Here is a 10,679-nt window from a genome sequence, read left to right on the forward strand (position 1 = left end):
CATGCTGTCCCTGTCCTGGGAGTGTTTGATGGGGGACAGTGTAGAGGGAGTTTTAGTCTGTATCTAACCCCATGTTGTCCCTGTGCTGGCAGTGTTGGATAGGAATGGTGGAAATGGGAGATTTTCCCAGTCGGTACCTGTACTTGATGCAAAGTTGGACCCCCAGTGGCCCACACCTGTCCATGTAGCTCTGGCGAATGGCCTGGCGAGTGGCTCTGACTGTGCTCACGGTCATCGTCACCAGGGGACACGTGCTGTCGGGGAGTGGGGGAACAGTGTCAGCAGGAGCTCCATACACCCTCACAATCACACCCCACCACGAGACCCCCTCCCCTTCCCCTCACACCCCTTCATTCCCCTCCCATCACACACACTCTCCTCACATCCATCTAAACCCCCTCACCCTCAGTCCCCACCCCACCAACCCCCTCCTCCGTCTCTCTCCCCCATTCTCATTCCCCTCCCTACGCCCTCCACCCTCACATTTCCTCCCCGCTCTCCCTCCCCTACACATCCCCTACATTAGTTGATAAAGTGACCGTCCAGCCCAGCCTCCCCCAGACTCCTTCCGGGTTCTCCCCTCCTACGGTAGTGGGGGGGAGCGGGGTGTTGTTATTGATCAGCCCATGTTACTCACAGTTTCTGACACCGACTTCCTGCAGTGCCCTCGGGACATTCACATTTATTAAACTGTTGACAGGTGCCTCCATGTTGGCACAGGGGAACACACGGAGTGATCACAGCTGCTGACACAATCAGAGAACGGTCACTGCACAGCAGGAGGCCATTTCACCCATCACACTGGTGCTGGCCCACTGCTCTGCCTGCTCCCACATTTTCCCACAATGATTCAATTGTCTCTTAATGCCTTGGTCGAGCCTGCCTACCCCACACTCTCATTGCAGACCCTAACCACTTGCTGCTCATTCTGTCACCATTGCTTCTTTCATTGATCTCTGCAAATCTCTGACCTCTGCTTTTTGATCTTTCCACCAACAGGAACGTTCTTTACCAATTGACTCAGCCCACAGCCTACATGATTTTACACACCTCCCTCCAATCCCCTCTCAGCTACCAGGTCTCAAAGTTCTGACCTCCTTCATTCCTGGGCTGTGAGTGTCACTGTCCTTTCTCACTACTGTGTTAATTTCCTCTTTAACCAGCAATGCCACTCCGCCACCTTTTCCTTTTCGTCTGTCCTTCCTAAATACTGAATAACCTGGGACATTCAGTTCCCATTCCGTGGTCACCCTGCAGCCAGGTCTCCATAATCTAATTATATCGTACCCGTTTACATCTATCTGTGCGATTAGTTCATCCACTTTATTGCAGATGCTCCGTGCATTAAGGCACAAAGCCTTTAAGCTTGTCCTTTTAACAGTGTTTGTCTCCTCCTTATTTTTCTCAATAGCCCTGTTTGAATCTTGTTCTTGGTTTCTCAGCCTATCACTTTTCTTACTCCCTTTTCTAGCTTTTGTTTTTACCTTACTGCTTTCTGTCCTGTTTAAATTGGCAGGCAGTAACTATTGGGGTGCCACAGGGATCGGTGCTGGGACCCCGGCTATTCATGATATATATTAATGATTTGGATGAGGGAACAAAATGTAACATCTCAAGGTTTGCAGATGATACCAAGTCGGGTGGGGGGTTAACTGTGACGAGGATGCAGAGATCCTTCAGCATGATCTCGACAGGTTGGGTGAGTGGGCAAATCAATAGCAGATGCAGTATAATGTTGATAAATGTGAGGTTATTCATTTTGGAAACATAAACAAGAAGGCAGATTACTACCTGAATGGCGGTAAATTGGGAGAGGGGAGTGTGCAGTGGGACCTGGGTGTCCTTGTGCACCAGTTGCTGAAGGTAAGCATGCAGGTACAGCAGGTGGTAAAGAAGGTAAATGGTATGTTGGCCTTCATTGTGAGAGTTTCGAGTACAGGAGCAGGGATGTATTGTTGCAGTTATACAGGGCCTTGGTGAGAACACACCTGGAATATGCAGTTTTAGTCCCCCTTTCTGAGGAAGGATGGTCTTGCTCTCGAGGGAGTGCAATGAAGGTTTACCAGGCTGATTCCGGGGATGGTGGGTCTGATGTATGAGGAGAGATTGACTCGGTTGGGATTGTTTTCGCTAGAGTTCAGATGAATGAGGGAGAATCTCATAGAGACTTATAAAATTCTAACAGGACTGGACAGGGTAGATGCAGGGAGGATGTTCCCGATGGTGGGTGTGTCCAGAACCAGGGGGCACTGTGTGAGGGTTTGGGATAGTTAAGATTTAGGACAGAGATGAGGAGACAGTTCTTCACCAAAAAGTGGTGAGCCTGTGGGATTCATTTCCACAGGAAGTAGTTGATGTCAAAACATTGAATGTATTCAAGAGGTGGCTAGATATAGCACTTGGGGTGAATGAGATTAAAGGTTACGGGGAGAAAGTAGGATTAGGCTATTGAGTTGGATGATCAGCCATAATTGTGAAGAATGGCTCAGCAGGCTCGAAGGGCCAAATGGCCTCCTCCTGCTCCTATCTTCTATATTTCTGTGTAATTTCTACTCTTTGTTTCCTCTCTGCCAACCAGTTTTCTATCCATCTCAATACACTTCTCCCAACCAATGCTCTTTAATCTTGCACAACAATCTTTTATAAGGGACTTTATCAAACATTTTCCAGGTTGGTATTATTAAATCTATAAGACCATCAGATATAGGAGCAGAAGTAGGCCATTCAGCCCACTGAGTCTGTACTGCCATTCAATGAGATTGTGGCGGATCTGATCATCCTCAACTCCTCTTGTCTGCCTTTTCCCCATGACCTCCATTCCCCTCCTGATTAAAACTCTGTCCCAGCCTTCAATATACTTAATGACCCAGCCTTGGTAGCCCTCCACAGCCTCTGAGAGAAGAAGTTCTTTCTCATCTCTGTTTTAAGTGGGTGACTCCTTATTTTGAGATGATGCCCTCTGGCCCAAGACTCTCTCACAAGGGGAAACAACCTCTTCACATCGACCCTGTCAAGGCCCCTAAGAACCTCGCAACTTATTCTTCTAAACTCCAAGGAGTACAAGTCCAACCTACTCAATCCCTCCTGATAGGAAATCCCTCTGCGTCAGGGATCAATCTCTGAAAGATTGGCTTTTATATATTACTGAATTGCTCAACTTCTCCCCAGTTCTCTTAAATTGGTTTTCCTAAAGTCCAAATTGTATCTGTTGACAACAAATTGTCAGATAGAAAAGACAATGTGAAAGACTCTGGTACTGAGAAAATAATGCTGCAACTTCCCAGCAAGTCCACAAGCATCTCTGCAGAACACCATAACACATAGTTCACAATGATGGCATTACCTCGAACCTAAAGACAGAGACGAATTCTGACAGGCTTCAAGCTGCATGATGTGGTACGGGTATCAGTTACAAATACAAAGCTGGAGAGAGGCGCCAGGTTTCATGAGACAAAATACAAAGAAAGATGGCGTGAGCAGAGTGATGAAACTAAAGAAGTGTCCACATGACCTTGTGGATGGCGCCTTTCTTGGGGCTAAATGAGTCAAGTGGTCTGGGAGCGTGTGGGTGTATGGCATTGAGAAAGAGGGTTCGCTATGATTGCACAGGATGGCCTACCTTTGCTCCTAGTATTAATGCTCGTGTAAGTAGGTCCAGGTCATTCTGACCAAGGGATGTCGATTGTGAGGGATTCAGTGATGGTAACACCATTGAGTGTCAAGGGGCAGTGGTTAGATTGTCTCTTATTGGTGATGGTCATAGCCTGGCATTTGTGTGGCATGAATGTCACTTGCCACTTGTCAGCCCAAGCCTGGATATTATCCAGATCTTGTTGCATGTGAACACGGACTGCTTCAGTATCTGAGGAGTCACAAATGGTACTGAACATTATGCAATCATTGGCAAACATCCCCACTTCTGACCTTATGATGGAGGGAAGGTCATTGATGAAGCAGCTGAAGATGGTTGGGCCGAGGACACTCCCTTGAGGAACTCCTGCAGAGATGTCCTGGAGCTGAGATGATTGACCCCAAACAGGTACAACCATCTTCCAATGTGTCAGGTATGACCCCAACCACCGGAGAGTTTGCCCCCAATACCCACTGATTCCAGTTTTGCTCTGGCTCCTTGATGCCACACTCGGTCGAATGCAGCCTTGTTGCCAAGGGCTGTCACTCCCACCTCACCTCTGGAATTCAGCCCTTTTGTCCATGTTTGAACCAAGGCTGTAATGAGGTCAGGAGCTGAGTGGCCCTGGCGGAACCCAAACTGGGCGTCACTGAGCAGGTTATTGCTGAGCAGGTGCTGCTTGATAGCGCTGTTACTGACACCTTCCATCACTTTACTGATGATCGAGAGGAGACTGATGGGGCGGTAATTGGCCGGGTTGGATTTGTCCTGCTCTTTTTGTGATGTCTGGGCAATTCTCCAAATTGTCAGTGGTTTCACAGTCACCACTAGACAAGTTTACAATTCCAGATTTATTAATCGCATTTACATAGCACCAGCTGCTGGGATGGGATTTGAATGCAGGTCCCCTGAGCTTCAGCCTAAGCCTTTGGATTACTATTCCAGTGACGTTATGACAACACCACCATCTCCTTCCTGTGGGGGCCCAACTCACAACATTGTTAGGAATAGAGCCAAGAGGCTCAGGGCTGATGTCAGGGGTATCTTGTACACATAAAGGACAGAGGACCACCGCTCTCCCTCAAAAACTGGGCATGCTGGGGCCAGCAGAAAAGTGTCCAACAGCTCGAATGGCTGAGAGCTGAAGCAATCAGCAGCAAAACTGGAGAACCAGGTGAGGAAAGCCAGGGTAATGCTCAGGGCTCAACAAACTCATCCTCTTCACATTGACTTTCCCAAGGCCGGCTGTGTTCGGGTGGGGGTGTGATTTAAGGGTGACGGTGAGGGAGCATGGGGGTACAACGTAAAGGTCAGGGGGTGTGGGTGATAGGTAGAGCAGATTGGGATTGTACAATCAGGAGATGTGTCATGAGTGTAGGAGGGTTGAGGCTTGTAGGAATTGGGGGTACGGAGATGGGGGTATGTGAGGACACGGGGTAGATGCTGGACTATGTATGGGCTGTTGGGATTGCTAATTAAAGTTCAGGGATATATAGGGTATGGGGGACAGGGGGCCACAAGGTGGCGGGTATTTCATATTGAGGCTGTTTGGAGTTGGGTGTCAATGGCAGGTACTGTATGGGCGATGTACTGTGGAGATGGGTAGTTCTGAGAGCACGGATACACCGGGTTGGTTGAAGGGAATGGGAATTTTGGGAATCTTACCTGTCTCACAGTTCTTTCCCGTAAACTGGCTGCGACATCGGCATTTATTGTATCCAACACACGTGCCTCCATTTTTACATTTCGGGACACACACAACTGGCTCTGTAACCGAGCACACTGGGATCAATCCAACAGGAAGCAATGACAAAACACCCACAGATCTCTGAAATAACTTATCAGTGGGTCAGTGCTGAGGGAGCGCCGCACTGTCGGAGGGTCAGTGCTGAGGGAGCGCCGCAGTGTCGGAGGGTCAGTGCTGAGGGAGCGCCGCACTGTCAGAGGGTCAGTGCTGAGGGAGCGCCACACTGTCGAAGGGTCAGTGCTGAGGGCACTGATTCTCTGCCTCTCTATCTCCGCCTCCGTCACCATCTCCCTGTCTATTTGCTCCCATCCCAACTTGCTCTCTCTACCTATGTCTCTCTCTCTCTCGATCCCAGTCTCTCTCTTTCTCTCTCTCTCTGGTGAATTCTTGCTATCAGATTCCCACCGTTCGGATGGTTCTGCCGAGTGTTTGTTTGTGTCGTGGTCACTTACCAATCTGGCAGCGAGCTCCCTGCCACCCTCTGGGACAGAAGCACTTATTGACATCGATGCACTTCCCTTTGTTCAGGCAGCGTGGAGTGCACATGGCTGTAAGCGAGCGACATCATCATATTACTGCTCAATACAGAGTGTGATGCAGAAAGCTGCCATCCTTAATCTGGTCTGCCGTACATGTGACTCCAGACCCACAGCAATGTGGTTGACTTTTAATATCTCTCTGGACAATTAGGGATGGTCAATAAATGCTGGCTTGGCCAGTGACACCCACATCCTGTCAATGAATTAAATTCAAAACTACCCAATCGACGTCCTGTTGCAGACTGCTTACATACTCTGCTCAACTTCCTTTCCCACCTGTCCTGTGTCTTCTGCAAACTCAACAACAATATCTTCCGTCCCCTCTAACACAATTCAATGGCCCATCAGCATAACAGATGGGAAAATAAGGCAGGTTTGTGCCTCGAGGATGTGACAATGAATGATACACCTCAGCTTACCAAACCATGAGGCAAAGACAGGCAGTCAGTCGACATTGTGCAGTTGGGAAATGTGGACCTGTTAAAATTCGACTTACACAACCCCCTGCCAGGGACACCAAAACCCTCTGCAGTCGCATCAGAGCCAGCGCTGACCATTGGGTCTTGGTGACCATTCAGAGACTGGCCTGCAGCCCTGGGGGTATCCACTCACACGTCCACCCACAGGAACTTCCAAGAGCCCTGCAGGCTCCCTGTACAGGCTCCTCAGCTGAGTGACTGACCATGACCGATCGGTCAGCTACACCCAGTGGTCATCTTCAGACCATAAAGTACTGGAGCAGAATTAGGCCATTCAGCCCATCGAGTCTGCTCCACCATTCAATCATGGCTGATATGTTTCTCAACCCCATTCTCCTGCCTTCTCTCCATAACCCTTCATCCCTTAACTCTTCAAGAACTTAGCTCTGTCTTAAATGTACTCAATGACCTGGCCTCCACAGCCTTCTGTGGCAGTGAATTCCATAGATTCACCACTCTCTGGCTAAAGAAGTTTCTCCTTATCTCCGGTCTAAAAGGTCTTCCCTTTGTTCTAAGGCTGTGCCCTCGGGACCTAGTCTCTCCCACTGGTAGAAACATCTTCTTCACACCCCAGTCTATTCAGGCCTCTCAGAATTCTGTAAGTTTCAATCAGACTCCCCCTCATCCTTCTAAACTCCATCGAGTACAGAGACAGACTCCTCAATCACTCCTCATATGACAAGCCCTTTATTCCCTGGATCATTCTCTAGACCCCCTCCAATGGCAGCAGATCCTTCCTTAGATGCGAGGCCCAAAACTGCTCACAATATTCTAAATATGATCTGAGCAGAGCTTTATACAGCCTCAGTAGTACATCCCTGCTTTTGTATTCTAGCCCTCTCAAAATGAATGCTAACGCTGCACTTGCCTCCTAACTGCCGACTGAACCTACTTGAGAAAGGATGTACTGGCACTGGAGGGGGTGCAAAGGAGTTGAGGGGGTTGGCTTATGAGGAGAGACTGAGTAGATTGGGATTATATTCATTGGAATTCAGAAGATTGAGGGGGATCTTATAGAAACATAAAAAATTATGAAGGGAATAGATAAGATAGAAGTAGAGAGGATGTTTCCACTGGCAGGTGAAGCTAGGACAAGAGGGCATAGCCTCAAGATTAGAGGGAGCAGATTTAGGACTGAACTGAGAAGGAATTTCTTCACCCAGAGGGTTGTTAATCTATGGAATTCCTTGCCCAGTGAAGTAGTTGACGCTACTTCAGTAAATGTTTTTAAAAAAAAGGTAGTTTTTTTTGAACAATAAAGGAATTAAGGGATACGGTGAGAACGCGGGTAAGTGGATCTGAGTCCACAAAAGGATCAGCCATGATCTTATTGAATGGCGGAGCAGGCTCGAAGGGCCAGATGGCCTACTCCTGCTCCTAGTTCTTATGTTCTTAAGAAAATCTGAACTAGGACTTTGTGCTTCAGATTTCCGAAGTCTTTCCCTGTTTAGAAAATAGTCTATGCTTCTATTCTTACCACCTCACACATTCCCACATTGTATTCCATCTGCCACTTCTTTGCTTCCTCTCCTAACCTGTCCTTCTGCAGCCTCCCTTTCTCCTCAGCGCTATCTATACCTCTATCTATCTTTGTATCATCTGCAATCACCTTCATTTCTTTTGCACAATAAACTTTCGTTTCATTGTTAAACCTGAATCTGCAGCATTGTGCTTCTGTGCTTCAGTGCTTCAGTGAGAGAACACTATGGTTAACTAAAACAAAAATAAATATCCATCAAGCCAGACCTCAGTCTGGAAACTGGCACTTGCAGTAAAACATCAACGGGAATCATGACAATATCACCTTTTATATTATAAAAAGGATTGCAACCAAACCGAATCTGACATGGAGTCACATAAAGCTGAGTGGTATTATCACTAGACTTTAAATCAAGAAACACAGGTAATGCACTGGGGACCCAGGTTCAATCCTGTTATGGCAGATGATGGAATTTGAGTTCAATACAACATCTGGAATTAAGAGTCTAATGGTGACTGTTGATTGCTATAAAAACCCATCTGGTTCACTAATGTCCTTTAGGGAAGGAAATATGTCATCCTTACCTGATTTGATCTGACCCCAAGCTTCCAGTTACCTGCCACTTTAACACACCACCCTGTTCCATGGCCAACATCTCTGTCTCTGGCTTGCAGCAGTTTCCAGCAAAGCTCAGCACAAGCTGGAAGAACAACACCTCACTTTCCACTTGGGAATGCTGCCGCCTTCTGGACTCAATGGAGTTCAATAATTTTAGAGCCTGAGGAACTTCTCCCTCGTCCTTACCCCAACCCCCACACACTGGGCTCCATCATCCCACTGGCTGCTAGGTTGACCTTTACCCACGCCTTTGTCTGCCCAACTATTTTTCTCTCTCCCTGGGCTCTATCCCCACCTATCGTTTATTCCTCAGCCCTCACCCCACCCCATCTTCAGCATAAACACCAATGTTTTCTTAGCTACAATCAGTTCTGAAGAAGGGTCACTGGACCTGAAACGTTAACTCTGCTTTCTCCGCGCAGATGCTGCCAGAAATGCTGAGTTTTCCAGCAATTTCTGATTTTCTTTCTGATTTCCATCATCCACAGTTCTTCACTTCTGCTTAGGATTTTCTGAGCTGATCCAGCCTCTCTTCATCGCTAAATGCTCCATCCTAGGCAACATCCTGGTGAACCTCCTCTGCACCCCCTCCAGTGCAATCAGGCCTCTCCTACAGTGCACTGACCAGCACTGAACACAATACTCCGGCTGTGACCTAACCAATGTCCTGTACAGCTCCAACCTAACCTTCCTGCTCTTACAATCTATGCCTGGACTGATAAAGGTAAGTGTCCTGTATTCCTTTTTAACTCCCCTATCAACCTGTCCTGCTGCCTTCAGTGATCTGTAGACAAACACACCAAGATCCCTCTGTTGCTTCTCGTGTCCTGCCAATCATTGTGCACTCCCTTGTTTAGTTATTGCTTCCAAAGTACATCCCCTCACATTTATTCTGTTCAGGTATCTAGAAGAGCCTGTCCTGAGAGTGGAGTGCATTAAGCAGCTGTGTGTATGTCACATACCTACCTGTGAGACACTGTTTCCCCGTGTAGTCAGAAGGACACTGGCAAGTATTGGGCGCAATACACCTCCCTCCGTTAGCACAGGGCAAGTCACACACAGCTTCCCAGTGGAGAAGAAAAGAGAAAATCCAGGAGTCATTACTAGACACTGGCATTTTATTGCTAAAAATCCCACCCACACATATAAGGAGAATGTTAAACTGTACAGTCATCTTCCTGAAAAGCTCAGACAGAGCTTTCATCAAATCATACGCTGGTCTACAATAAACTACATGGCAGTGGCCTCTACCTGATCATTGTGCATGCCAAGGATGGCAAGATCAAAGACAGACCTCCTTTAACGGGGAACTTTGAGGCTGCAGGTTGCTATAGCAGTGGAGCTGCAGGTGGAGGTGTTATGATAATGTCGCTGGAAGAGCAAACCTAAGGCCCAGGCTAATGATCCAGGAACAGAGATCCCACAGAAGCTGGTGGAATTAAACTTCAACTTAGAGTCACAGAGTCATACAGCACGGAAACAGACCTTTGGTCCCTCCAGCACACACCAACCATGTTCCCAAACTAAGCTCGACCCACCTACCTGCACTTGGCCCATATCTCTCCAAACCTTTGCTACTCATGAACTTATCCAAACGTTTTTTAAACGTTGTAACTGTACCCACATCCACCACTCCCTCTGGCAGATCATTTCAAACATGAACCACTCACCGTGTAAAAGAATACCCGTTGTATTTTTTAAATCTTTCTCATCTTAAAAATATGCCCCCTAGTTTTAAACTCTCCCATCCTAGAGAAAAGACCCTTGTCATTCACCTAGGTGAACATTTGCAAAGCAAAATCAATCGTCCATCAGTGCATCATTTGGAGATGACTTTTTAATCTGCATTTATCTGTTAAATATCTTATCTTCTCCAGGCCACAGAGGTAAGACGGTCTCCCTTGCCTTCCCCCCCACCCCCAACTTTGTGCCTTGTTATCTGTCTGTCTTCTTCAGAGGGTCAGTGCTGAGGGAGCGCCGCACTGTCAGAGGGTCAGTGCTGAGGGAGCACCACACTGTCGGAGGGTCAGTGCTGAGGGAGCGCCACACCGTCGGAGGGTCAGTGCTGAGGGAGTGGGCACTGTCAGAGGGTCAGTCCTGAGGGAGCACCGCACTGTCAGAGGGTCAGTGCTGAGGGAGTGGGCACTGTCGGAGGGTCAGTGCTGAGGGAGCACCGCACTGTCGG

General features: G+C 47.9%; 1 protein-coding gene across 1 annotated transcript in view; it reads right to left on the reverse strand.

Moving 5' to 3' along the window:
- The window catches only part of LOC109918958 (von Willebrand factor D and EGF domain-containing protein-like), a 55,169-nt gene that overhangs the window by 1,057 nt on the left and 43,433 nt on the right, over positions 1 to 10,679 (reverse strand). The window contains exons 11-15 of the mRNA XM_048617459.1: positions 9,461 to 9,556; positions 5,831 to 5,926; positions 5,297 to 5,398; positions 638 to 743; positions 138 to 254 (exon numbers count right to left, since the gene is read on the reverse strand). Coding sequence (XP_048473416.1) covers positions 138 to 254; positions 638 to 743; positions 5,297 to 5,398; positions 5,831 to 5,926; positions 9,461 to 9,556 — 517 coding nt within the window. The remainder of the gene's footprint in view (positions 1 to 137; positions 255 to 637; positions 744 to 5,296; positions 5,399 to 5,830; positions 5,927 to 9,460; positions 9,557 to 10,679) is intronic.

This window comes from Rhincodon typus, chromosome 2, assembly GCF_021869965.1.
Source record: "Rhincodon typus isolate 14 chromosome 2, sRhiTyp1.1, whole genome shotgun sequence".
NCBI classification, from domain to species: Eukaryota; Metazoa; Chordata; class Chondrichthyes; order Orectolobiformes; family Rhincodontidae; genus Rhincodon; species Rhincodon typus.